This window comes from Chrysemys picta, chromosome 4 (genome assembly GCF_011386835.1).
Source record: "Chrysemys picta bellii isolate R12L10 chromosome 4, ASM1138683v2, whole genome shotgun sequence".
Classification (NCBI taxonomy): Eukaryota; Metazoa; Chordata; order Testudines; family Emydidae; genus Chrysemys; species Chrysemys picta.
The window spans coordinates 36,232,381-36,255,488 of NC_088794.1; the positions used below are offsets into that span (position 1 = coordinate 36,232,381).

The window sequence follows — 23,108 nt, forward strand, 5'->3', positions numbered from 1 at the left end:
TTAGAGTTTCCAGGAACTTAAAAGTTGTTTATGTATTGCTTCTCTGAATATACTGTAGAGCATTTGTGACAATTCATATGCCAGAAATTATCTAGCACAAAAAAGCATTTTTATCCACTTAGTCGCCACTAGAGAGATGGATACTGGCAGTTAATAATAAACTTGTTAATTTTAACAATGCTAGCACTTAAAGTGTCCCGTTCTTCTCCACTAACTTGGTACTGGATATAATGGCCCTGATCTAAGTAAATCAAACTGTCCAAAAGCTCTGAAAAAATTAAGTGATATTAAAAACAAATATGCACATATGGAGTCTTTGCTGATATAAATGGGCGCATCTTTATTGACTTCAGTGAAGCTATGCTCATTTACATTAGCTGATTATCTTGACCAAAGATTTAAAAGGTACAATAATGCCCTGTATATGCTGAGGCACTTCCCAACAATTAGAAAAAACATTAAAAACAAATTGGGCAGACAGGTCACCGAGCTGGCTTCTGAAACAGCTCCCAGAATTGGCTCCCAAATGGGGATTGCTCTGCAGTACCCCATGCTCACAGCAGTTTAGATTTGAAGAAATGGACAGTGTTCATTTTATAGGCGATCTTTTTTTAATCAAATTATTTTAAATCTTTTCAGCAATTCTAGACCCAGTAGTCTTCCCATTACAGGCAATTATCAGTATTTACAAATACAGCATTGATTCATTTTCTGTTCCCAGAGATCTGAACACATCTCCCCTAATTAGTGGGGAGTAATTTAACTAAATTGCTATTTATGTTTAAAATGCATTCATTTACATAGTAGTTTTTCAAAAAATCAGAACCATGAAACACACATGAAGTTTCCTATAACACTGGAAGAACGGGAGAACTCATGTGCGTCAACACAGAATGTACCATAAATACAATGTTTAAAGGATAATGTTACTTCTTGATTCATGATCTTTACTTGACCCTTTCCCAAAAGATAATTTGCCTCCTGTTGGCATCCTCAATAGAAGCCAAGGTTTGGATAGGACTGAAAAAATAACTGCACTATTACTCCTGGAGTGTCTCTCACAGTAAACAGAAGTGGGGCTAATGGCCACAGAAAGAGCCTGTGGTTTTCTCTGGTTCACTAGCTCCTAGGTTAACACTTTACACGGGGGACCTTATTTTCCACTGCCTTGCACCTTGTGTTGTTTACACCTGCGCAAAAATCACCATTCTGATCTGGTGAGGGTTTATACTCACTTTGTACTGATATAAATGACTATGCAAGGTGCAATGAAGTGGGCAATCAGGCCTAAGTTCTCCTTAAGTCCTGCTCTGGACTGAACAGTAAAGAGGCAGCCAACTACACGAAATCCCATATAGATGGGTTTGTGTACATTGAAAAAGAGAGTGTGTTCTTAATTCGGGTTAAATAAATTAATGGAGATGTCCTATCTCCTAGAACTGGAAGGGACCTTGAAAGGTTATTGAGTCTAGCCCCCTGCCTTCACTAGCAGGACCAAGTACTGATTTTGCCCCAGATCCCTAAGTGGCCCCCTCAAGAATTGAACTCACAACCCTGGGTTTAAGCAAGCCAAAGCTCAAACCACTGAGCTATCCCTCCCCCATGGGTTAGCTAACTCAGGTTAGAATAGCAGGGAAGACAGAGCATCTCAACTTTTAACTCCGGTTAGTAGCTCAAGTTCACCCCTAGGCTTAAGATTTAACCAGAGGTTTGTCAGTAGGACACTGTAGCATTAGGATGTGAAGGGCAAAGATATTTCCCCTCACTCTTCTTGTTCTCCTGTCAGCCTTTCCCTTGTATCATCGGTCAGGGATTCCTTCTTTCTGTTCGGTGGAAAACAGCCAGATGCTCTTGTGAATTTTCAGTTTCTGGCTTTTAATTATAAATGAAAAGATGATGATAGCTCCCCTCACTCCCTTCCTTCTGCACCCAACCTGAAAGTAGAGGGCTTCATTCCTGGTGAAGCTGAGGCCAAAGGAAGCCTGACAAATTACCAAATGTCTGCATATCATATCCTCTTCTGTAGCAGCCAATTTTGTAGACCCTGGATGCTGATACACCAGAGCTCCTGGGTACCCAGGGATAGAAAGTGGAAGTCCCTTTGGCAGTGAGAAAGGAGGGAGCAAAGTATGGAGGTGGGATGTTCAGATGAATCGTTATGTAAACCTTTTATTTGCACTTTCTTGATTCCCACAGTGATCTCTGTCTCTGCAGGGGCTCTGTAATAAAACACTGATTACTACTACACGGGGGGGTTCTGCTACTGGCATAGCTGCACTGGCTCAAACCCTAAAGATAGATTGGCAAAGGCATAATTTGCACAAGTGCACCTTGCCCATGTTTAAATCCTGGATAAGCTGTGCCAGTGCAAATTACAGCATTCTGTCTATTTTAGAGATTGCACTGTTGCAGCTACACCAGTGGCTGGCCAGAATGTATGGACTACTTTGCACCTCCAAAGTGTTGTACAAACAAACTTTTAATTAATGAACTCCTTTAACTCAGAGTCTTAAGCACTAACTAATTTTACTGTCGAATAAGAACTGAACAGGAATCAACCCACGGCTTTTTTAACAACGCCTCGGCTATGGCCTATTAGGAAGGATAGAACCCTGGATCCTCCACTCCAAATCACGAGTCTATCACTTCAGCTTCAGGAGTAACTCCTTTAGTTACTTTGTATTATTAGGTTCTCATCCCCTAGACTACCTACTAGAGGGAAACATAACACACCTAGCACATTACGCACACTGTGTGGCAGAAGAAGTTCATCCTAAACATCTGAAAAAAAAAAAAAAATTAATGGAGATATATCCTATCTCCTAGAACTGGAAGGGACCTTGAAATGTCATCGAGTCCAGCCCCCTGCCTTCACTAGCAGGACCAAGTACTGATTTTGCCCCAGATCCCCAAGTGGCCCCCTCAAGGATTGAACTCACAACCCTGGGTTTAGTAGGCCAATGCTCAAACCACTGAGCTATCCCTCCCCTGAAGCGCACAGATGTTCAAATCCCCTTACAAGCCACCTCTGTTTAACGACTCCCCACTATGGGTTATCAGGAAGGATAGCAGCCAGGACTTTTCAGCTCCAAAGCAGGAGCTTTTACTGCTTGAACTAAAAGAGCAACTCGCTTAACTACGAGCAGTAGTAGGCTCTTATCCTTTACGTGGACTAGCCACTAGCAGGCCACACACACACACACTCTGTCTCTTGCTCGTAGCCATCGTGTGACATTGGTAAGCAAAAAACAGAAGGAAAGGTTACATTTTTCTTTTTCAAATATACACAGTTAAGTGAATTTGGGGCTGGAAAAAGGTGCTGTATTGAGAGCCCTTGAGAATGTCATCTTCTCTCTACCTGCAGGTCGGGCACAAGACAAGCAGCACTAGGGCAACCTTCCTTATTTGTATTTTTTAAATTTGGCTTGGAGGGAGAGAGAAATTCCAGTGATCTCAAATATGTAAGGCCTAATTCTGTTCTCTGTTACGCCAATGTAAATCTTGAGAAATTCCTTTAAGTCAGTCAAGTTAACCCAATGTGAAACCAGTGTGGAAGTACAATCCGGCTCATTATCTGGTTTCTACAAGGCATGTAGTGTTTCTCAGTGTTTAACATTTATTAATGGGGTCGATGCAATGGTTAAGCCTGAGCTTTCGACTTTGTCTGACAAGTTCGTGGCCGGGGAGAGGCACTGGACAATGTGATACTGATTAGCCCTGAGTCCAGATACCACTTCTCTCATTGCCAGGGAAACCTGCCTATCCAATAAGATGTCCTCTCATGTTTACGATCAAGGGCCCTGTTTTGTCTTGTCAAGATGTATGGCTGAGGACAGGGGAAATTTAATTTATAGAATGGGAAGGTGCAAGGTAATATAGACCAGAAAGGAACATTCTTCTTTGAGTGCCAGTCCCTATGTGTATTCCGCATGAGTACTCCTGTGTGCCATGTGCCCAAGTCTGGAGATTCTTAGTAAGCAGTGTCTGTTGTCCCACATATGCGCAGTTGCCCTCCTTGGGCTCCAGACCAAGGGCATAAGAGGCAATGTGGGCTGATGCCTCTCAGTTCCTTCTTATTGCTGCTGGCCTGAGTCAAAATCCTCTGTGTTCACAGATGTCTCCAGCTTCCTTCTTATCAGCCTGTAAGTATATGTTATAAATAGCTTTAATATTTAGCATGGCTAAAGTTGTGATATAGTAGTTTATAGTTAGTTTAGCTTAGTTTCTCCCCTTTCAGGGAGTCCCTCCCCACAGACTGGGACTGTGCCCAGAGTCCCGGGGCTCAAGAATTGCATCTCTTGTCCTTGCTCCTTCTTTGTGAGTGACAAGCACCAATGCTGCCTCTCCTTTCTGTGTGAACACATATCTCAGCAAAGTGCAGCATTTGCCACTCATTTCCCCTGCGAACACACACAGCTTGTGAGCCTAAGTTTGAGGAAACACTTTATGGAGAAGGCCATGAGACCTGACTCTGATTTGGGCCAGAAAGACCCCCTGGTACATCAGCCTCCAGGCACGAGCTTAGGAGTGGAGCCTAGAACTGTCATCAGGACAGATTCCCCCCTCCAGCTGTGCTTCTAAAAGAAGAGACTCCCTCCCCTAATTCATCCTGGTCAGGTGAGCCTTCGTGAGCAAATTCTAAGGGCTCAGTATCACTTGAGAACCCCGGGAAAGAGGGTAAAGTATGAAATAAAAAGGATCATTCGTATCATCATTGGTTCCAACTCCTAAACATAAAGACCAGCATCCACTGGGTCCATCTAAGAGTGATAGACCTGTCTCTTCGGCCATATCAGCCCCCGCTTCAAGCAGCCAATTTCAGGTGAGGGATAGCTCAGTGGTTTGAGCATTGACCTGTTAAACCCAGGGTTGTGAGTTCAGCCCTTGAGGGGGCCACTTAGGGGTCTGGGGCAAAAATCAGTACTTGGTCCTGATATTGAAGGTAGGGGGCTGGACTCAATCACCTTTCAAGGTCTCTTCCAGTTCTAGGAGATAGGTGTATATTATTATTATATTTTTTAGCAGGCACTCCTCTGCAGACCATGAGTGGGAAATACATAACTCTGTCCAGTACGAGATATTCACTCCTTGGGGAATACCTCAGTGGGATCTCCTTGCATCCTAAATGAACAGGAAACTTCTCCTATGCTGCTCCAGAGCAGCTGTGGGCCGCAATTCCTAGGGTGACGCTCTCCTCTCATCATGGACAGACCGACTTAGATATGCCTTTCCTCCCATCCCTCTGCTATCACAGGATGTGAGAAATTTCCATTTCAACAAGGCCAGAGTCATTCTCATAGCACTGGATTGGTCCAGACAGTTCTGGACTGGTTTGAGAATGTCAGCCCATCCTCCTGTCAGGATCCACCCCTTCCTGGATCTTCTTGTTCAGGAGAATGGCAAAATCAGACATCCCAATCCAGACCCACATGATCTTACAGCCTGGTTTTGAACAGGCATCAGAATTAAAACAACTGTGAAGGAAAGATTCCACTCGGAACTGCTACTTAGCTGAATGGAGACGCTTCTCCGCCTGGGCAAGGCACAATCTGTCTTCCTCAGAACCTGCAGATATCCCAGCTGTTTTAAATTATCTTCTGCCATTGAAGAATTCAGGTCTTTCCATTAGCTCACTGTGGGTCCATCTTACAGTAGTCAGGGTCAGTACACAGGCATTCCATTTTCACTCATCCAACAATGGTTAGATTCCTGAAAAGCCTAGTCAGGTCCTTCCTGCCAGTGGTCAATCCGACCTCCATCTCATCCTGTTAATAGGTACCAGACTACCATTTGAACTTTTGGCCACATCCTCTCTGTCCCACCGTTCCATGAAGGTCGCATTTTCAGTTGCTATTACTTTGGCCAGAATAGTGAGCAAGATGCTGACCCACCATACACCATTTTTCACAAGGAGAAAGACTCTCTTTGCCATCATCCTTAGTTACTCCCTAAAGTAATTTCTGAATTGCATGTCAACCAACCTATCCATTTACTGGTTTTCTTCCCGAAACCCCATGCATCTGTTGATGAGAAAGGAATTTATTCTCTGGATGTCAGACGAGCCCTGGCATTCTACCTGTAAAGGGCCAAACCAATCAGAAAATCACCCAGATTATTTGTCACTATAGCAGAAAGGTCACGAGGACAAGTGATATCTTCTTAGAGAATCTCTGAATGGATTTCTGCTTGCATCACTGTGTGCTATCAATTAGCACATATCCCTCCCCCAAAAGGAGAGCACAAGCTACCTCCACAGCATCGCTCCAGGAGGTACCGATACTGGACATGTGCAGAGCAGCTACCTGGAGCTCCATTCACACATTCACAAAATATTATGTGCTAGTTCAGGCCTCCTCTGCAGATGTGGCTGTAGGGACTGCAGTTCTTCAAGCATCTTTACTGACTGCATCCTTGCATCTACCCACCCAGCCCCAGTCTGTATACTGCTTGTCAGGCATCCACATGTGGAATACACACAAGGACCAGCCCTCAAAGAAGAAATGGAGGTTACTTACCTGTAACTGGAAGTTCTTGAGATGCATGGCTCCTATTTATATTCCACTAACTGCCCCTCCTTCCCCTCTGCTTTGGATCTTATCTGATTCATGGTAAGAAGAGGAAATGGAGAGGTGTCAGCTTGCACTATCTCTTATGCCCTCTGTCTGGAGCACAAAGAGAGCAACTGTGCACATGTGGGCCAATGGACACTGCGTACTAAAAATCTCCAGACTTGGACGTGTGGCACACGTTTACCTACGTGTGGGATACAGATAGGGAACTCACAACTTCCAGTTACAGATAAGTAATCTCCATCTCATCTTTAATTGTGAACAACACATTTAAATTCAGATCCTGCAATCTAAGGTACCAGCAATTCAACACAGTACCTTAGGGGAGCACACTGCTGCTTCAGGTTAGCCTTTTGTCCTCTCGCAGGCAGTGTTCTGCATGGTGCAACAATGCAGTGTTGTGCCATTGCAACAGTGGGACTGCTGGAAATCCAGCTACAAAGAATACAACTGGAAGTTAAGCCAGAGTATTTTAGTATGGGGGGGGGGGAGAGTTAAGGATGATACAAACATGATGCACTTTTTTTTGCAAAAGATTCAGAGCTCATTGGAGGCCAGGGGAAAGCGATGGACACAGAGTAAATCTGTGCATAGCCACAAGCGAGTAGTGCCAAGGAGTCGCTGTCCAGTCAAAGGAGTGGAGCCAAAGAGGAGCAGCAGCGGTAGCATTGCAGCTGCTGGGAGAGGTGAATGTGGGGCCAGCAATGCTATTAGTTTATTGAGTAGACTGAATTTAGATGTGGGATTGTGGTCTGGTCGTAGCACAGCTGGCTGCTGGGAGTTGCCCAAGGCAGTGGGCAGGCTGTTGCTGGACCTAATTTCAAATGGGTTTGTCATTGCTGAGCTCTTAGTTTCTATGACTCGTTTATGTTATGGCTGAAAAGTAAAACTGCTTTGTGCCGTGTCAGCACTTGACCAGCTGAGTCTGAACACGGGATGTGTGACGAGAAAGTTCCAACAAAGGTGAGCAGAGTGCAGAAGAGGGAGGGAGCTAGAAGGTGGGTGGGGTTCGTTTCTTGGGCATAAACAAGGGTATTTCCCCCAGAACCTCTGTTTCACAGTTCCAAAATTATGATTTACAGTAAGATTAAAAAGTAGGCATACCTCTGAGGACAAACCATTGGATTTAGTGGTAGAACCCCCGTTCACTCCACTGGGGCCAGATCTTTCTGAGACAAGGGCTAACATGGGTCCATCTGGATGTGTGGTTTGTCATGAATAGTCTGTGAAAAGGCCTCCCCATGTTCATTGTCTCTCAAGGATCCAAATCCACTATATTCAGCTTATAAGTAAAAAGATGGATTTTTCCTCCTAACTCTAAACCCCAGTCTGGGCTCTGAGAATTAAGCAGGATTCTTTCCATTTTGTGCATTATCAGCAATAATAAAGGCTTTACAGGCCACACTGGCCCTTGGTGACCCCCTGTGCAGTGCCATGGGTTGCACAGGTCTCACTGATTCAAACTTAGTAGACAATTCTGTTGATGATGCACAAGAAGTAATAGAATCCAGCATAGTCTCCTGCAGCTGTGTTGACTCTGCAGCGCTGATGGGAGTAAAAAGCAGTAAAACTTATTTTAGTCACTAACGCAGGCAGATCTGATTGAATACACACAGGAAGTAGATCTGTTGAGTAAGAAGGTGTCATTTTTATGCTGCTACCTTTCAGAGCAGAACTGTACTTTATGGAAGGGAAGTTGAGAGGTAAAGGGACAAATGCTAGTTTGACACTAGTGTAAATTGAGCGATCTCATTGGAGTTACTCCAGATTTGCACTGTTGTAAATAAAAGAAGAATTTGACCCTATAATCTGTAATAGCTATTGATACCCCTAGTGCCAGTTACTGGTTGGTTTTATTTTAGTTTTTTTAGGTTTGTCTCTGTCCCAAATGTTGTGGTATCCTCTAGATAAATGGTCTGTTGCATGTATGACCATATAACTGCCCTGAAAATTATTTTGGGTCAGGAAACCATCATTGGGTTGAATCATTGCATCAGAACATGTTGATGCTTTTGCACGCTGTGATAACATTACATCACAATGTCCATTTTGTCCAGCAGGAGAGACTGAAATAGAAAGATGACAGCCCCATTAATTGTGGCAGCACTGGGAGAACCTGGAAGTCATCTTAGGCCAAGTCTGCACTATGGAATTTTGCCAGCACAGCTACGTTAATCAGTGGAGTGAAGAGGTATGATCCCCGACCGATATAGCTGTGCTGGCAAAAGCCCCCTCTGTAGACATAGTTATATGGGAAGAACTGCTCTTGAGCCAGTATAGATCATTTCTCTTAGTGGGGGCCGGAATAAGCAATTCTGGCAAAAGCTCAGTTTTACTGGTATAAGCTACGTCTGCATTAGAAGTGCTTTGCCAGTATAGTATACCAATATAGCTATACTCTCAAAGCGTTCCTAGTGTAGACGTGGGTTAACTCCTAGTGCTGCCGGATCTTCTACAGTTTATTCATTATTCACAGGCTTTTTTTCCCTGGGAGTAAGAAGGACTAATGGAAAAACATTTGCATATAAATAGCCAAACTGCCATGTAAGATGCTAACAGCAAAGAGCTTAACGGGGGGATGTCTCTAACCATCTTTCTCTCTCTCTCTCTCTGTTTTTCCTGCAGGGCTTGTGAAGTTGGGGGTTCACTGTGTAACATGTCAAAAGGTCGCGATAAAAATTGTCAACAGAGAGAAGCTCAGCGAGTCGGTGCTAATGAAGGTAATTTTCTAATGGGAGATTTGAGGGGGGGGAAAGTATAGTTCTTGGCTCTGTGGCTTCTGTTCCATGCAAAATTAATATCCTTAATTATGTTTAACAAACATCCCTGTCAGTTCTAGGACTGTGCTGTGCATAATAATAATAATAATTCAGGGGTGGGGGCGGCTGGAGTTAAAAAGAAGGAGTATGCATGTGCTTTAATTAAGAGCAAAATTAACGGCCAGCCTCAGTGCTGTTACTGCTGTGCGATGGCAGACGCATGTGTTGGGGTTCTAAGTTCCACCAGATGGTGTGTGATGCCTGTTACTCTCAGAGATTGGTGAGGACATCTATTCTGTTATGTGAGTGTTCTTATTGCTGTTCTGTGGTATCGTTTCATTCTGCTCTCTGATCTAATGCACCAGGTCCTCGTCTGGTGTAAATTGGTATAGTTCCACTCAGGGCCAGCTCTGGCTTTTTGGCCGCCCCAAGCAAAAAAAAAAAAAAAAAAAAACCTGCGGCGCGGCCGGAGCGCGGGTACAGGGGGACCGGCTGGAGGGGGCAGAGGGGGTGGGAGCGGGCGGGAGAGAGAGAGAAGGGGGCGGCCAGGGCTACAGCAGGGACGCTGCCACGCGGTCCCTCCCGCTGCGCCGCCTCCTGCTGCCTGCCGCGAGGGCTCCGCTCCAGTCGGCGGGGAGGGAAGGAAGAGGACTGCCCTGCAGGGCGCTCTGGTTCTCCGCACCACTGCCCCCTACAGGGCGGCCGGAGCGGAACACACCAAAAAAAAAATGCGGCCATGCCGCCCTAGGATTGGGCAGAATGCCGCCTCGAACAATCTGCCACCCCCAAGCACCAGCTTGCTCAGCTGGTGCCTGGAGCCGGCCCTAGTTCCACTGATGTCAATGGAACCATGACATTTTAAACCGTCTAAGGATCTAGCCCAATGCTAATTCCCAGGAGAACTTATTTAACGAATTGCACCCAGGCTAATAATAGCCAGCTCCTTAAACTAACACCATTAAGCAATCTTGGATACCAAAAAGAAAAGAAACCTGCTGTTTTGTTTATCTGATTTGATGAACAGCAGGGCCAAATCCAACCCTGACATGAGTGAATGCAACTCCTTTGGAGTCAACAGAATTGCACTGGGTTTAAGCCAGCAGTGAATTTGGCCAATGTATGTGCAGTTTGTGGTCCATTGTTGACCACATATGACACATTCCACATTAGTGGAAGACACATACATCTTTTCACTATTGTCACTGTGGGAGTTTCGTTGTGTGTGTGCTTGTGTATAGTAGCTATTTTCCAGTACTAATAGTTTACAACAACCTCACTGGGAATGGAAGGAAAACTGGGGATTGAAGGAAGACACTGCTAATTTTAGGTCCAAACTAGTTTTAATGAAAAAAGGGGGTCAACATATCTTCACATGAATGGAAATATCTTCAGCCTTTGTTTTTTGGAATTTCAGTGATATATTTCCCTCAACCACCTGCAGCATTGGGAACTCAACTGGCCATGTGCTAGTCCACAAAATCCAGGAACTGAAATAGACTGGCAACAAAACTAGAAATTAAAAGGCAACTGCCCAGTCTAGTTTCATTGTCTAAGGAGTAAAATGAAAAAGTGAACAAACTGCATACCTGGCAAACATTAAACTAGACTTTTAATACTTTGATTAATTAGTAACATTGGTAAGGAATGTATTTAACATGAGTTTTATGTTAACTGTGAGATCCTTTTAATGTGCAGTGTCTTGTATCAAAGATGTTATTTATCTCATTGATATTTCATGGAGGGGGGCAAAGCAGAACTTCTAGCATTGCAAAGTGATCCCTTTGCTTTGAGCTGATTCACTGTTGTGTTACTCCAGTAATAGTGTAAAACTGCAGTAATGCATTGGTGGCCCTTGTTTCCAGGGATGAGTGCTGAAAATTGCCACGTTCCTTGTGCGATTCTGCAAAATTCTTCTCTGCAGGACACCATGTATTGTGATTTCCTGCTGAATCTTTCACATCACTGCCCACAGAGCTTTCTCTTACTAGGGATCTCCACTGCATACTCAATAGGCTGCAATTGCATATGGAAGTGGAGTGGGTATCTCATCTATTACATAAATGTAGTGACCAAATGTCTTTTCAGGATTGCTGTCTGACAGTCAGAGGCGAGCCTTTGGCTCTCTTAAGTTAAGTTGGAGAGGACTATTAGCTATTTTAATCCTCAATTCTTCCCCTGAAGAACTGAGGAGAGAAGAATTCAGTTATTCCCAATTCATACTACAACATCACAGTGCAGCTGCTGCCAGCCAGCCGGCTGAGAGCCTACAGGGCAGAGTCAGCAGCCACATGGAAGAAGCCGAGGGCAGGGCCAGATAGTGTGTGGCTATGTGCTGGCAGTCCCACCCTGCAAATGGTCCCTCTGGCTTCTCAGTCCCAATGGCAGACCATAGCTCTCTCTGCCAATGGGCCAGTCACCTCAGTCAATGGATCCAAATGTTGCACTCTCCACAGACACTCTCCCCAACCAGGGCCCAGATCCATGGAACCTGCCTTATAATCTGCCTCTGGAATGGATTTGACAAACATTTCCACCTGCAGTATTGAGGATGCGAAACTGTGGCCATTTACCCTAGAGCATAAGGAAGAAGTCTGCCCTTCAGCATCTAAAATAAGCACTGGTGGCCCACACAGCACGCTGCTGTCTCCTGCAGAGGGCTGCCATTGTTGTTCTGTCTGTATCTGCTTCTTAGAGCCTTTTTCTCTCCAGTATTTTTTTCAGCTAGCGCTTGTGTGTGTGTGTGTGTGTGTGTGTGTGTGTGTGTGTGTGTGTGTGTGTTTTGTACATTCGGGGAACTATCCCTTCTCTCCACAGCTGCTCCTCATCTGAGCTTAGCAGAATTGAGAGGCATTTGGTAAAGTGCTTTCTAATCATAGCGTAATACTATCAATATTTCTGGAGAGAATAATTCGGAATTGAAGCAGCTGGTCTCAATTAACAGAACTGCCGCTGTGGAGATGACACACGAGCAGGCGTGGTGCAGCATGAAGCTGCAGTAAATGTATAATGTGAGCATGCATTGCCCCATCAAAGGGACTGGATTGTAGGTAGACTGCTAAGCAGATGTGTATGGGTTGTCTGTAGAGTAGGCACTTGGTGTTCTTATACTTTCATGTTGTGGATAAATCCGAGAGCCGTGCTTCTTGCACAGGTCCACCTCTGTCACGTTTGGAACTTTGCATCTAGGTTGAAGCAACAACAATATATAATGTTGTTATAACGGTTATAGACCGTACAAAAGACAGAGGGCCTGATTTTGACTTCACTTCACTTTTGCACCGGTGTACCTGATTTGAGCTGGATCATCCATCTACATGTTTGGTAGCATCCATTGATTTGTGGATACAGTGGGCCAGATTCTTCTCTCACGTCTCTTCTCTCACTGACACTTACACTTACAAATTAGAAGTAACTCTGTTGAAGTCAATGGTGTTATGGCAGTTTATTGCAGATGGGGACCTGGCTCATTAACTTCAATGGAGTTACTTCTTATTTGGCAGCAAGAGGAGAACTTGGCCCAGAGAGTCCAATGTGCATAAATCAGTAGCCACTACTGAACATACAAATTTGCAACCTGTGGTTTTGATTTTCCATGCCAACGAAGGAATTGAGACACACAACCCCCATTGAAATTAACGTGAGCTGTGTGGCTAAGCTGCGTAGTCAGTTTTGAACATCTCAGCCTGTATGTTGCATGTTAAATGTATATCCTCTAGAGCGGAGTTACTCTATGAGCTGCTAATTCACCATCCTCCAAACACTGTGGGGAGATGGAGTTTGTGGCATCCTGTCGCTTTAAATCTACAAAAGACCTTGTGAACTCCATAGCTAGCATTCTGGATTCTACAGCACTCTGTGGGGTGCTGCAGATTGGAAGTTCTGCATCATTTACATTTAAAAAAGGAGGTTTTTTTATTAATTAAAAATGAAAATGGTAGTACAGGATAGTAGCCTTTGTGTTGTTAAATTCCATTTCATTTATGCTACCCTCGTATTTTCAGATTTTGAATTTGTGGCAAACTTTTCTGCTGTCAGTACCTTACTGCATCATGTCAGTTGTCAGAAGTGATGCTGGAGCTTTTGGCAGGTGGATTGGGAGCAACGGTGGCTTTTGGCATCTAGAGAGGTGTGGAAAGCATTTAAGGATTGTGAGATAAACAGACAAATAGGATATTTCTGCTAAAAATAATCAACAGTGAGTTTCGTTAACAGTGGTGACAAGTTATTATTTTTTGATTTCAGAGTTAATACTCCTTTTGAGATGAATGTGATAATTTCACCTCCTCAGAGCTATTGTTTCAGCCTCTCTGCAGACTCAGGCATGAGCTTATACTTTGTTCATGTGTCCAAGATTTTGTACCTGACCATAAGGACTAGAAACATAGTTGTGTTTATTTAAATGGAAGTTTAGATTCTGGAGCACAATTTCTCAGTGGGGGATGGATTCTATAGCAAGTTCTGCAGCAGTGGAATCACGGAACACATGGGGCCCTGAATAAATGCAGCAAGGGGTGCTAGTATTATTATAAAGAATTGGCCTTATAGCTGATTGGCTAAATTGCAGATTTAAGCCACTGCCACAGGCTGGTGAATGCATCCTGTCAACAGTGTTATCCTGAAGCTTGAGCTGAAACTTTATATATCCCTCCAGAGAAAGAGATGTGTAACAGGAGTATAGGAAAGACTCACAGGACATGATTTTCATGTGTGTTACAGCCTCTTTTCAGTACCATGGCAATGGAAAAGCAGTCTAAATGAGCTGGAAAGTGGGCATAATTTTCTGCCACCGTGGTGTGAAGTGGTCTTAGTGCAATGGAGAATTCAGGATGTGGTATTTATCCATGGGTAATGAAACGTTAAAGCAAATCATGCTTCTTTGTTCAATGATCGTTATCTTGAATTGTAGCTCAAACCACCATTATTAAACCTAGGGCATGAGTATTGGATTTCTACAGTTGGAGCAAGAACTTACCAATGGTAGTATTACCCATTCCCACAAGGGGACTCTCAGAAGAACAGGAAGTAAGGTACGCATCCTGCTTAGGATAACTTCCCAAATTGTATAGGAAGGAGCCCTTCTGGGTTTAAACAGTGAGTTGGGGCGGTGTGTGGGTATGTGTAGGTGTCACAGGGAATCCTCTCTCTGATATGGTTGAGGTGTATTTGGAAAGTTTCTGTAAGTCACCTGAGTCACAGTCAAAATATGTACAGCTGCTTTTTTTTTTTTTTTTTATTTCAATGTGTTTTTGGTGATCCGCCATGTGAAATGTTTTTCCTGGAAAGGCTGTGCTTGTGGCACCGAGGGGAAGGTAAGAGGTGAGTGGGAAAGAGACAGGTGGCCTTTGATTAGTTGCCTAGACACACAGGGATCCTGAGAAATCCACAGGCGGGCACAGGCTTGACAACAGAGAATTGACCTCCACTTGCCTTTCTTTGGGTGCATGTGTCCTTTATTTATTTTAAATATTGCTTTGTGTGTTGGTTTTTAGTGGAGGCTAGTATCTCCAGGGGGGAGTATGGAGGAGTGGACCCCCTTCATAATTTTCCCTGTAAGGTCACACATCTGTGAACAAAGAATGTGGCCATGCTTATAGGATGGGGGACTCTATCCTGGGAAGCAGTGACTTTCTGAAAAAGACTTGGGGGGCCATGGTGGATAATCAGCTGAACATAAGCTCCCAGTGTGATGCTGTGACCAAAAGGACTCATGCGATCCCTGGATGTATAAACCAGGGAAATTCAAGTAGGAGTAGAGAGGTTATATTATCTCTGTATATGACACTGTTGCCACTGTTACTGGCTTTCTATATCCCCTTCTGGTGTCCACAATTCAAGAAGTTTTTTGAAAAACTGGAGAGGGTTTAGAGAAGAGCCACCAGAATGATTAAAGGATTGGAAAGCATGCTTTATGCTTTATGGTGTTGTCCATTTAGCTTGTCAAAGAGAAGGTTAAATGGTGACTTGATCACAGTCTAAAAGTCCCTACTTGGGAAACAGAAATTTGATAGTAGATGGCTCTATAATCTAGCAGACAAAGATGCAAGAAGATTCAGTGGCTGGCAGTTGAAGCTTGACAAATTCAGACTAGACATAAGGCACAGATTTATACCATTGAGGGTAATTAGCCCGTGGAACAATTTACCCAGGATTGTGGTGGCAAATTTTAAATCAAGAATGAATGTTTTTTTCTAGATGATACGCTCCAGTTCAACCACTACTATTGGACTTGTAATAATAAATAAAGTAATAAATAAATAATAAATAAAGCAATAAATTCAGGGAAGTCTGATATCCTGTGTTATGTGGAAGCTCAGACTAGATAATCACAATGGTCCTTTCTGACATTAAAATGTATGCATCCATGAATTTCTAGGCACATGCACAAAAATCTGTAAAACTAACCATACTTGCCCTAAATAACTGATATAGTGTAAACTAATAATGATAAAGACCTTCTACCTGAAACAACCTTCAGTTCCCCAACCCCCACAGAAAATCTCCCCTCAGGAAGAGACTGAATAAATAGATTGCCCTTGCAACGTGCCCTAAGGGTCAGTCCCGTCAGTCCAAGGCGGGGAAGGGAATTCCAGAACCCATAGTCTTCTCTCGGAATGCCTAGCTTCCAAACATATGAATCTCTGGACTATCAGCTTGACTGTACTAGCTGACTGCCATGGCTAAGTTGGGGTCTGATCCAAAGCCCATTCTCAAGGCAATGGAAGTCTCCTGATTGACTTTGATGGGCTTTGGATCCAGCTGTGAGAATACAAAAAAGCATTTGGTCGCAAAGGTACACCGAAAGAGAACCTGTTTATTACTTTTCTAGTTATTTTTCTGTTCTGTCATTCAGTTTTGAAAGCCTGCTTTTGGTAAAATCCTCATAAATGAGGAGGTGATAAGGGACATTTTGTGTGGGTTCAAGACAAGTGTGTCTCATCAACAGACCCAATCAAAACCTACAGCAGGAGTTCAAAAAAACTTCAGGGAGAAGCTAATCTCTTTCTCTCTCTGTTTTAGGGCATGTCTATACAATCCTGTAGTCTAAACTGCGGGGCAGTGTAGACACGTCTTTAGAGCTAAACAAGGCCATTAGGGCCAAATTCAGCCCCAGTGTAAGAAGGTAAATATTCAATGGAGTCACATCCTCTTACACCAGGGCTGAATTAGACCCAGTGGAGGGCAGGGGGAGTTCAGATGGACTCTCCATTAGCATAACTTTGCTCCAGTTGCAGTCAGCTGGAATTTTACCATTTGTAAGGAAGACCAGGACTCTGAGGTGGCACCAAGCATTCTCTCAAGGGCTTGGCTGGCTGGTTCTTGCTCACATGCTTTCGGTCTAACTGATCTCCACATGTGGAGTGGGGAAGGAATTTTCTCCTAGGTCAGATTGGCAGTGACCTTCCTCTGCAGCGTGTGGGTACGAGTCACTTGCCAGAGTATATCTCATTTAATCATTTCCCTGCCATGGAGGGGGCCTTAAGCACTGGTGCATCTCAGTCCCTCCTATTCTCTGCCTGTGGCACATAATGCTCTGGTCTCTTGTGGGCTGCAGTACTTTGGTATCATTTTGGTTGTTGGTTTAGTGTGCAGGTGCTGGGTGGTGTCGGTGGCCGGTGATACACAGCAGGTCAGACTAGATGATCTGGTGGTCCCTTCCAGCCTTAAACTCAATGACTGTATGACTGCAGTGGAGGCAAAGTTAGGCCACTTCAGAAAATCTCACACAGTAGGTACAGATTACCAGAGAAACAGAAAATCAGTTTATTTCGCCAATGTACTGTGTTCGGATGAATCTAGGACACTGGGACACAAGAGACCTGGAACATTTGTGTGTTCAAAATAATAAATAAGAGAGAAAATAATATTTCCTTATATTAAAAAAAAAAAAAAAGCCTTAAGGAAAAAGAGTTTTTTTTTAAAAAACCACCAAACCTGTCAGAGTTCCTGATTAAGAAAAACTGCCCTGGCTGGCTTGTATTGCTTACTGTTCTCATGATTGATAGATTGATTGTAAGTGTTGGAGGGTTGGCTGTACGGTAAGCAGGTCTAGTGGTCAGGGCCTGCTGCTCCAGTCTCTCTTTTAGATGAGTGTGTCCTGAGCCCCTTGAATGGAGTTCATCTGGGTCAGCTTCCTTGTCAATAACTCCCTAGTCCTGCCCATCCCAGGAATCTGAGATGGGTAGGGGGACCTGGGCCCTCCTGCTCCACTTGATGCCAGCCCAGGGCCCTGAAAGTGTGAAACTGTAGGATGGCCTATGTTCAGGCCACCTCCTGCTCACCTTAGAATCATAGAAGATTAGGGTTGGAAGAGACCTCAGGAGGTCATCTAGTTCAACCCCCTGCTCAGGGCAGGACCAGCACCAACTAAATCATCCCAGTCAGGGCTTTGTCAAGCCCGGGCCTTAAAACCTCTAAGGAGAGAGATTCTACCACCTCCCTAGGTAACCCATTCCAGTGCTTCACAACCCTCCTAGTGAAATAGTGTTTCTTAATATCCAACCTAGACCTCCCCCACTGCAACTTGAGACCATTGCTCCTTGTTCTGTCATCTGCCACGACTGAGAACAGCCGAGCTCCATCTTCTTTGGAACCTCCCCTTCAGGTAGTTGAAGGTGGCTATCAAATCCCCCCCCCCGCTCACTCTTCTCTTCTGCAGACTAAACAAGCCCAGTTCCCTCAGCCTCTCCTCGTAAGTGATGTGCCCAAGCCACCTGATCATTTTTGTTGCCCTCTGCTGGACTCTCTCCAATTTGTCCACATCCCTTCTGTAGTGGGTGGCCCAAATCTGTATGCAATACTCCAGATGTGGCCTCACTAGTGCCGAATAGGGGGGAATAATCACTTACCTCAATCTGCTGCCAATGCTCCTATTAATGCAGCCCAATATGCCATTAGCCTTCTTGGCAACAAGGGCACACTGCTGACTCATATCCAGCTTCTCATCCACTGTCATCCCCAGGTCCTTTTCTGCAGAACTGCTGCTTAGCCAGTCGGTCCCCAGTCTGTAGCGATGCATGGGATTCTTCCATCCTAAGTGCAGGACTCTGCACTTGTCCTTCTTGAACCTCATCAGATTTCTTTTGGCCCAATCCTCCAACTTGTCTAGGTCACTCTGGACCCTATCCCTACCCTCCAGTGTATCTACCTCGCCCACCCTTCCTCTTAGTCACTTACTACCACACCCAATGCCTCAGTTTGGGGTATGGCTACTGTTTAGTTATAGTCCTTTGCTTCAAACCCCACAGTAGAGCCCTGCGCGGGACTATGTTTTTAATCCCATTCCTAGCCCGGCCCACAATACCCGCTCCCACCTGATCCTGCATTGTTTCTTGCATTTTTATCCTACTCCTGCCTGCAAATCCTGCAAGAGAGATAGATTCCCTCATGCTACTAAAAAATAAAAGGTTGGTTAATATATTGAATATATAAACAGAATTCAGACACAAGTTTTACAACTAAAAGAATAAAACGAAGTTTGCTTAAATCATGTAAAATACTTTAACTCCTGTTATAATAGACATCAAATTTTTCTATCCCTTTCCTAAATTTAAGTATTAAAACCTTTTTATTTTTTTTAAAAAAGAAAAACTTCTTTTACATTGCTAAACTCTATTTATGACAAGCTGCTGTCATGTGTATATCACACGGAATGTCAAAACAAAATGCACCACAATTTTGCTTAAAAGGTGCAGATTTTTTTTAATGATAAAAAGTAAGTTGCTTTAAAAAAACTGGATTTTTTTAAACCACTTAATCATCGTTTTTAGAACTTTGAAACATATCGTTCAAGTTATTTATATGTCAGGATTATTATTGCGTTTTGAAAAACATTTAACAGAAAAACTGCTCATAGCAATAGGTTTTTGATAGTTTGAGCCTCTTTTTCAAATGTATTTGTAAGTGAATGATAATAAGGTCAACTTAACCAGCAGGTGTAGCTAAACTTGCATTTTGTTTTCCCACAAATTACTGCAGTCTGGGGTTTTTTTGCCCACCCAATCCAGCCTGCAACAAAGTACATTTTACCTGCTCCTGCTATTATGGCAGTGGGTCCTGTGGGACACACAGGATCCCTATACCGCTGCAGGGCTCTACCCTAGACTCTCAGGGCTGATGGAAGCGATCCTCTGGTGCCCCTCACAGGGTTCTTTCTACCTTTTGGCTGATGTCTTAAAAAAAAGTGGTGGGGGCAGGCTCACAACCAGACGTCCTTAGTAAGCGCTCCTTTTCCTGTTGCAGGCAGTGTTCCTCCAGAACAGGGGTCTCAAATACACGGCCCATGGGCCGCATGCAGCTCGCCGAGTTATTACCTGTGACCCACCATAGCTCCCCCCGCCCCTCCTGCCTTGGCCAGGGTGTGGGGTTTTGAAACATCATCACAGTAAGGTTGTTGTTTTGCTGAAGAAGGATAACCACCCAGAAGACTTCTATATCCTTGGAAAAATCCTGATTAAACAGGAAAATGAAATAAAATCCTCCCTCCAAAATACACGCAAACTCTCTCACATTCACATTTACAAAGGCAGTATCTTGCATGTTGCTGAGCGTGCGCACACACTCTCACACAGTCAGATTTATATGAAAATCGCTTCCACGTTGCTGAGTGCATACACACATACCTGCACACAAACACACTCAAGCTTGCATTGACACTGGTAGTGTCTTGCTGGTTGCTGAGTGCACTTGCGTGCATACACACAATCGCACAGAAACGCTCTTTTTGGTTTATCTTGAGCTTCAAGAATTACTACTGGTTTGTCTTCTTTTACCTCAGGAGACGAGCAGATTTGAAGCGTGTGCATGCCTGTGTGCGTGTTTGATAGCGCGTAGGTGGTGAGCAAACTGTCGGAATGATTGGCACTCGTCAAAGAGCTCGAGTGCACAAACACACATGCAGCCCCCCTCTGCGACCCTAGTTTGTATTCCAGTAACAACCCATTTAGCGCAGCACAACTTCATAAGTGGGATTCTGTCTTCTAAGTTCAAAGAAACAAAAAAGCACCTTGGTGTATGGAAAACATGGGGAAATAAAAGGGTTATTTTCCCTGGCTTCCTCCTGCCACAGGGAGTTTGGGACTAGGGATCTGTTACTGAATGTATAATGGAGAGTGTTTTGTTTTAATCTGGAACTGGCGAGCGGCACTGAAAGCTCACTCACTTGTCATCTGTTTGAGCAGTTAAAGAAGTTGGATAATTATGTTTTCCTGTGGAGAAGAATCGCTCTCCTCCTCCTCTTTCCACCACACCCACAACTCAGCACAGTTTGAGTTATTCTTTAGGAGGGGAATTAAACAAGAATCAAGAGCACATGCTGTACCTGTCAGAAGAACAAACCTGTCAACAGTACATGGTGCCTTTCGCTCTCTAAATTTAGAGTGATCAATTGACGTATTTGGGCAAGTTATAGCAATAATTGGACCTATTTTTTCTCCTGCTTTTAGTTCCACAAATTGACATAACAGCAGTCTGGCTCAAACATCTATGGTACCAATTGCAAACACACACACAATCTACCGCCTTCAGGCAGCACTCAGGGTCTTACAATTATGTGTGCTACAAGGCCCTGATCCACAACCTACTGAAGTCAATAGGAGCCTTTTTATTAATTTCAGTAGCCTTTAAATCAGGCCCATAATGACTGGGTAGACAAATAGAACCTCCCTATATGGTTGGGTCTCAGAATTCAAGGTTCAGACAGTCTGTATACCTTTAGCTAAGCCTGGCTTTCTATTTTATATCATCTGTGTCTTCATGCAGTTTAACACCCTGACCCGGTGAGAACGCTGTAAAAGACACTTTTTTACCCATTCCTTTTGACGGCCTCCATCATTTTCCCACCAAACGTCTGGCCCAGGGAGTAAGAAACCAAAGCTAGGCTTCAGACTGGTTTCTCTAATCTCCCATCAGACTACTGAACAGGCCCAGGAATAAGCCTGCTCCATGCCTGCAGCTACTGGATAAAGGAGTGTACTACAAAGGACTGGATTCTGGTTGAGTCCTAAGACTACACCATCTTCGCCGCCCTGATCACCTGCACAGACACCCTCTGTGAATGTGACCCCTCTCTTCTTGATGGAATTGCTTTATAGATTGTATATATGAATCACTTCCATACCACTGAGATTAAGAAGAAATGTAGTGGCCATTCTGTAACAGCACCAGGGTTTTTAAAATTTTGAAATGGGACGGTTCAGAGTATATTCTCCACAGGGCTGAAATTCTCATGGAGTATTTGCTGGAGCCTCCTATGGGGTGCGCCAGGGCTCGGGGCTTCAGCCCTGTGAAGGACATCAGGGCTCAGGGTTTCAGCCCCACAGGGGGCATTGGGGCTCTGGGCTACAGTCCCCTGGGGTGTGCCAGGGCTCAGGGCTTCTGCCCCACAGGTTTGAAAATATTTAGTGGAGCTTTACTCCAGACAGCTCCTGCTTAATTTAAGCCATGATTCTCCAGATGGAACTATAGGGGGAAATTTTAGGGAGGCCAAATTCTTATGTAAAGCAACATGAGGTCTGTAATAACCACAAGGGGTCAGGACCTCTGGTTTGCATCTCATCAGAAAGATAGACTAGTTTGTCACGTCCTTGCCTTGTTCTCAATTTTTCTACCCAGCTTTAGTGAAAACAAAGTCCAGGATGGATTTCATGTGCAGGTAGTAGGTTGAGCACTGTGCTGACCAAAGAATCGGAATGTCAGCCATGGATGCACCACAACTCCCGTTGGGCATTCCTCTCTGTGCTGGGGCAGAGCAAGTATCCGTTCTGGCTGGATGTAATTTGTGTATCAAAGGCAACTCTTCTCTGCTTTCATGTCTGCCATGCCTGGAATCATAATGCTGGTATCTGTTCATAGCAAGTTTGTAAGAAGTTACAGGAGACTGGTGATGCCTCAGCATTGCAACAGAGCACACATGCTTCAGGAGCAATTTCAATAGGAAGCAAGGGCAATTCAGCATCAACACAATAGGTTAATGCACATTTTTTTCCCCCGCCACTTCAAAATCTTTTGCTGGGTCGTAAATGAAATTATTTTGTTGGTCTCAGTTCGTGTTGCTCCATATTGCACAGCCCAGAAGCCTCACTGGCAGCTTTTGCTTGGGAGAGAACCGAGACTGGAATAGCACGAGTTGCCTCTCAGATTAATGTTTCGTTGGTCTTTAAAGAGGATGGCCTGAGCACAGACACAGGGCCTGAGTTTTGAAGGTGTCTCGATCACATAGAGTCCCAACGCAAGCATCACAATGTTGGTCCAGGCCCCATTAAGAACTATAATACATCCCTGCTTATCTGAGACAAGCCGCTGAAGCAAAGACTTTACTTTAGTCTTGTTTATGCTGGAAACCACACAGTTTATTTAATTCGGGTATAAGCAGAGGTGAAAGTAAGCTGGTCTGGTACAGTACAGCATACCGGCAAGAGCTAGAATGCCGTGCCGGACTGGACCAGCTTCTCCGGCAGTGATTTAAAGGGCCTGGAGCTCCGGCCGCTGCGGGGAGCCCCAGGCCCTTTAAAGCACCGCCCGAACCCCACTGCCGGAGCTCCGGCGGCGCTTTAAAGGCCCAGGGCTCCCCACAGCGGCCGGAGCCTCTGGCCCTTTAAATCGCTGCCGGAGCCCCGGGGCTCCGGCAGCTGGGCTCGGGCAGGGATTTAAAGGGCCCGGTGCTCCTGCCACTGCGGGGAACCCCGGGCCCTTTAAGTGCCTGCCCGAGCCCTGGCTCCCCGGGGTAGCAGCAGTAGGGCTCCCGCGGTGATTTAAAGGGCCCGGAGCTCCACGGCGGCCAGAG

General features: G+C 44.6%; 1 protein-coding gene across 14 annotated transcripts in view; it reads left to right on the forward strand.

The window, feature by feature from the left end:
• Positions 1-23,108, forward strand: part of BRSK2 (BR serine/threonine kinase 2) — a 441,793-nt gene that overhangs the window by 224,606 nt on the left and 194,079 nt on the right. For all 14 annotated transcript variants that reach the window (XM_005307786.4, XM_005307784.4, XM_008164498.2 and 11 more), the window contains exon 2: positions 9,195-9,289. In XM_005307786.4, coding sequence (XP_005307843.1) covers positions 9,195-9,289 — 95 coding nt within the window. The remainder of the gene's footprint in view (positions 1-9,194; positions 9,290-23,108) is intronic.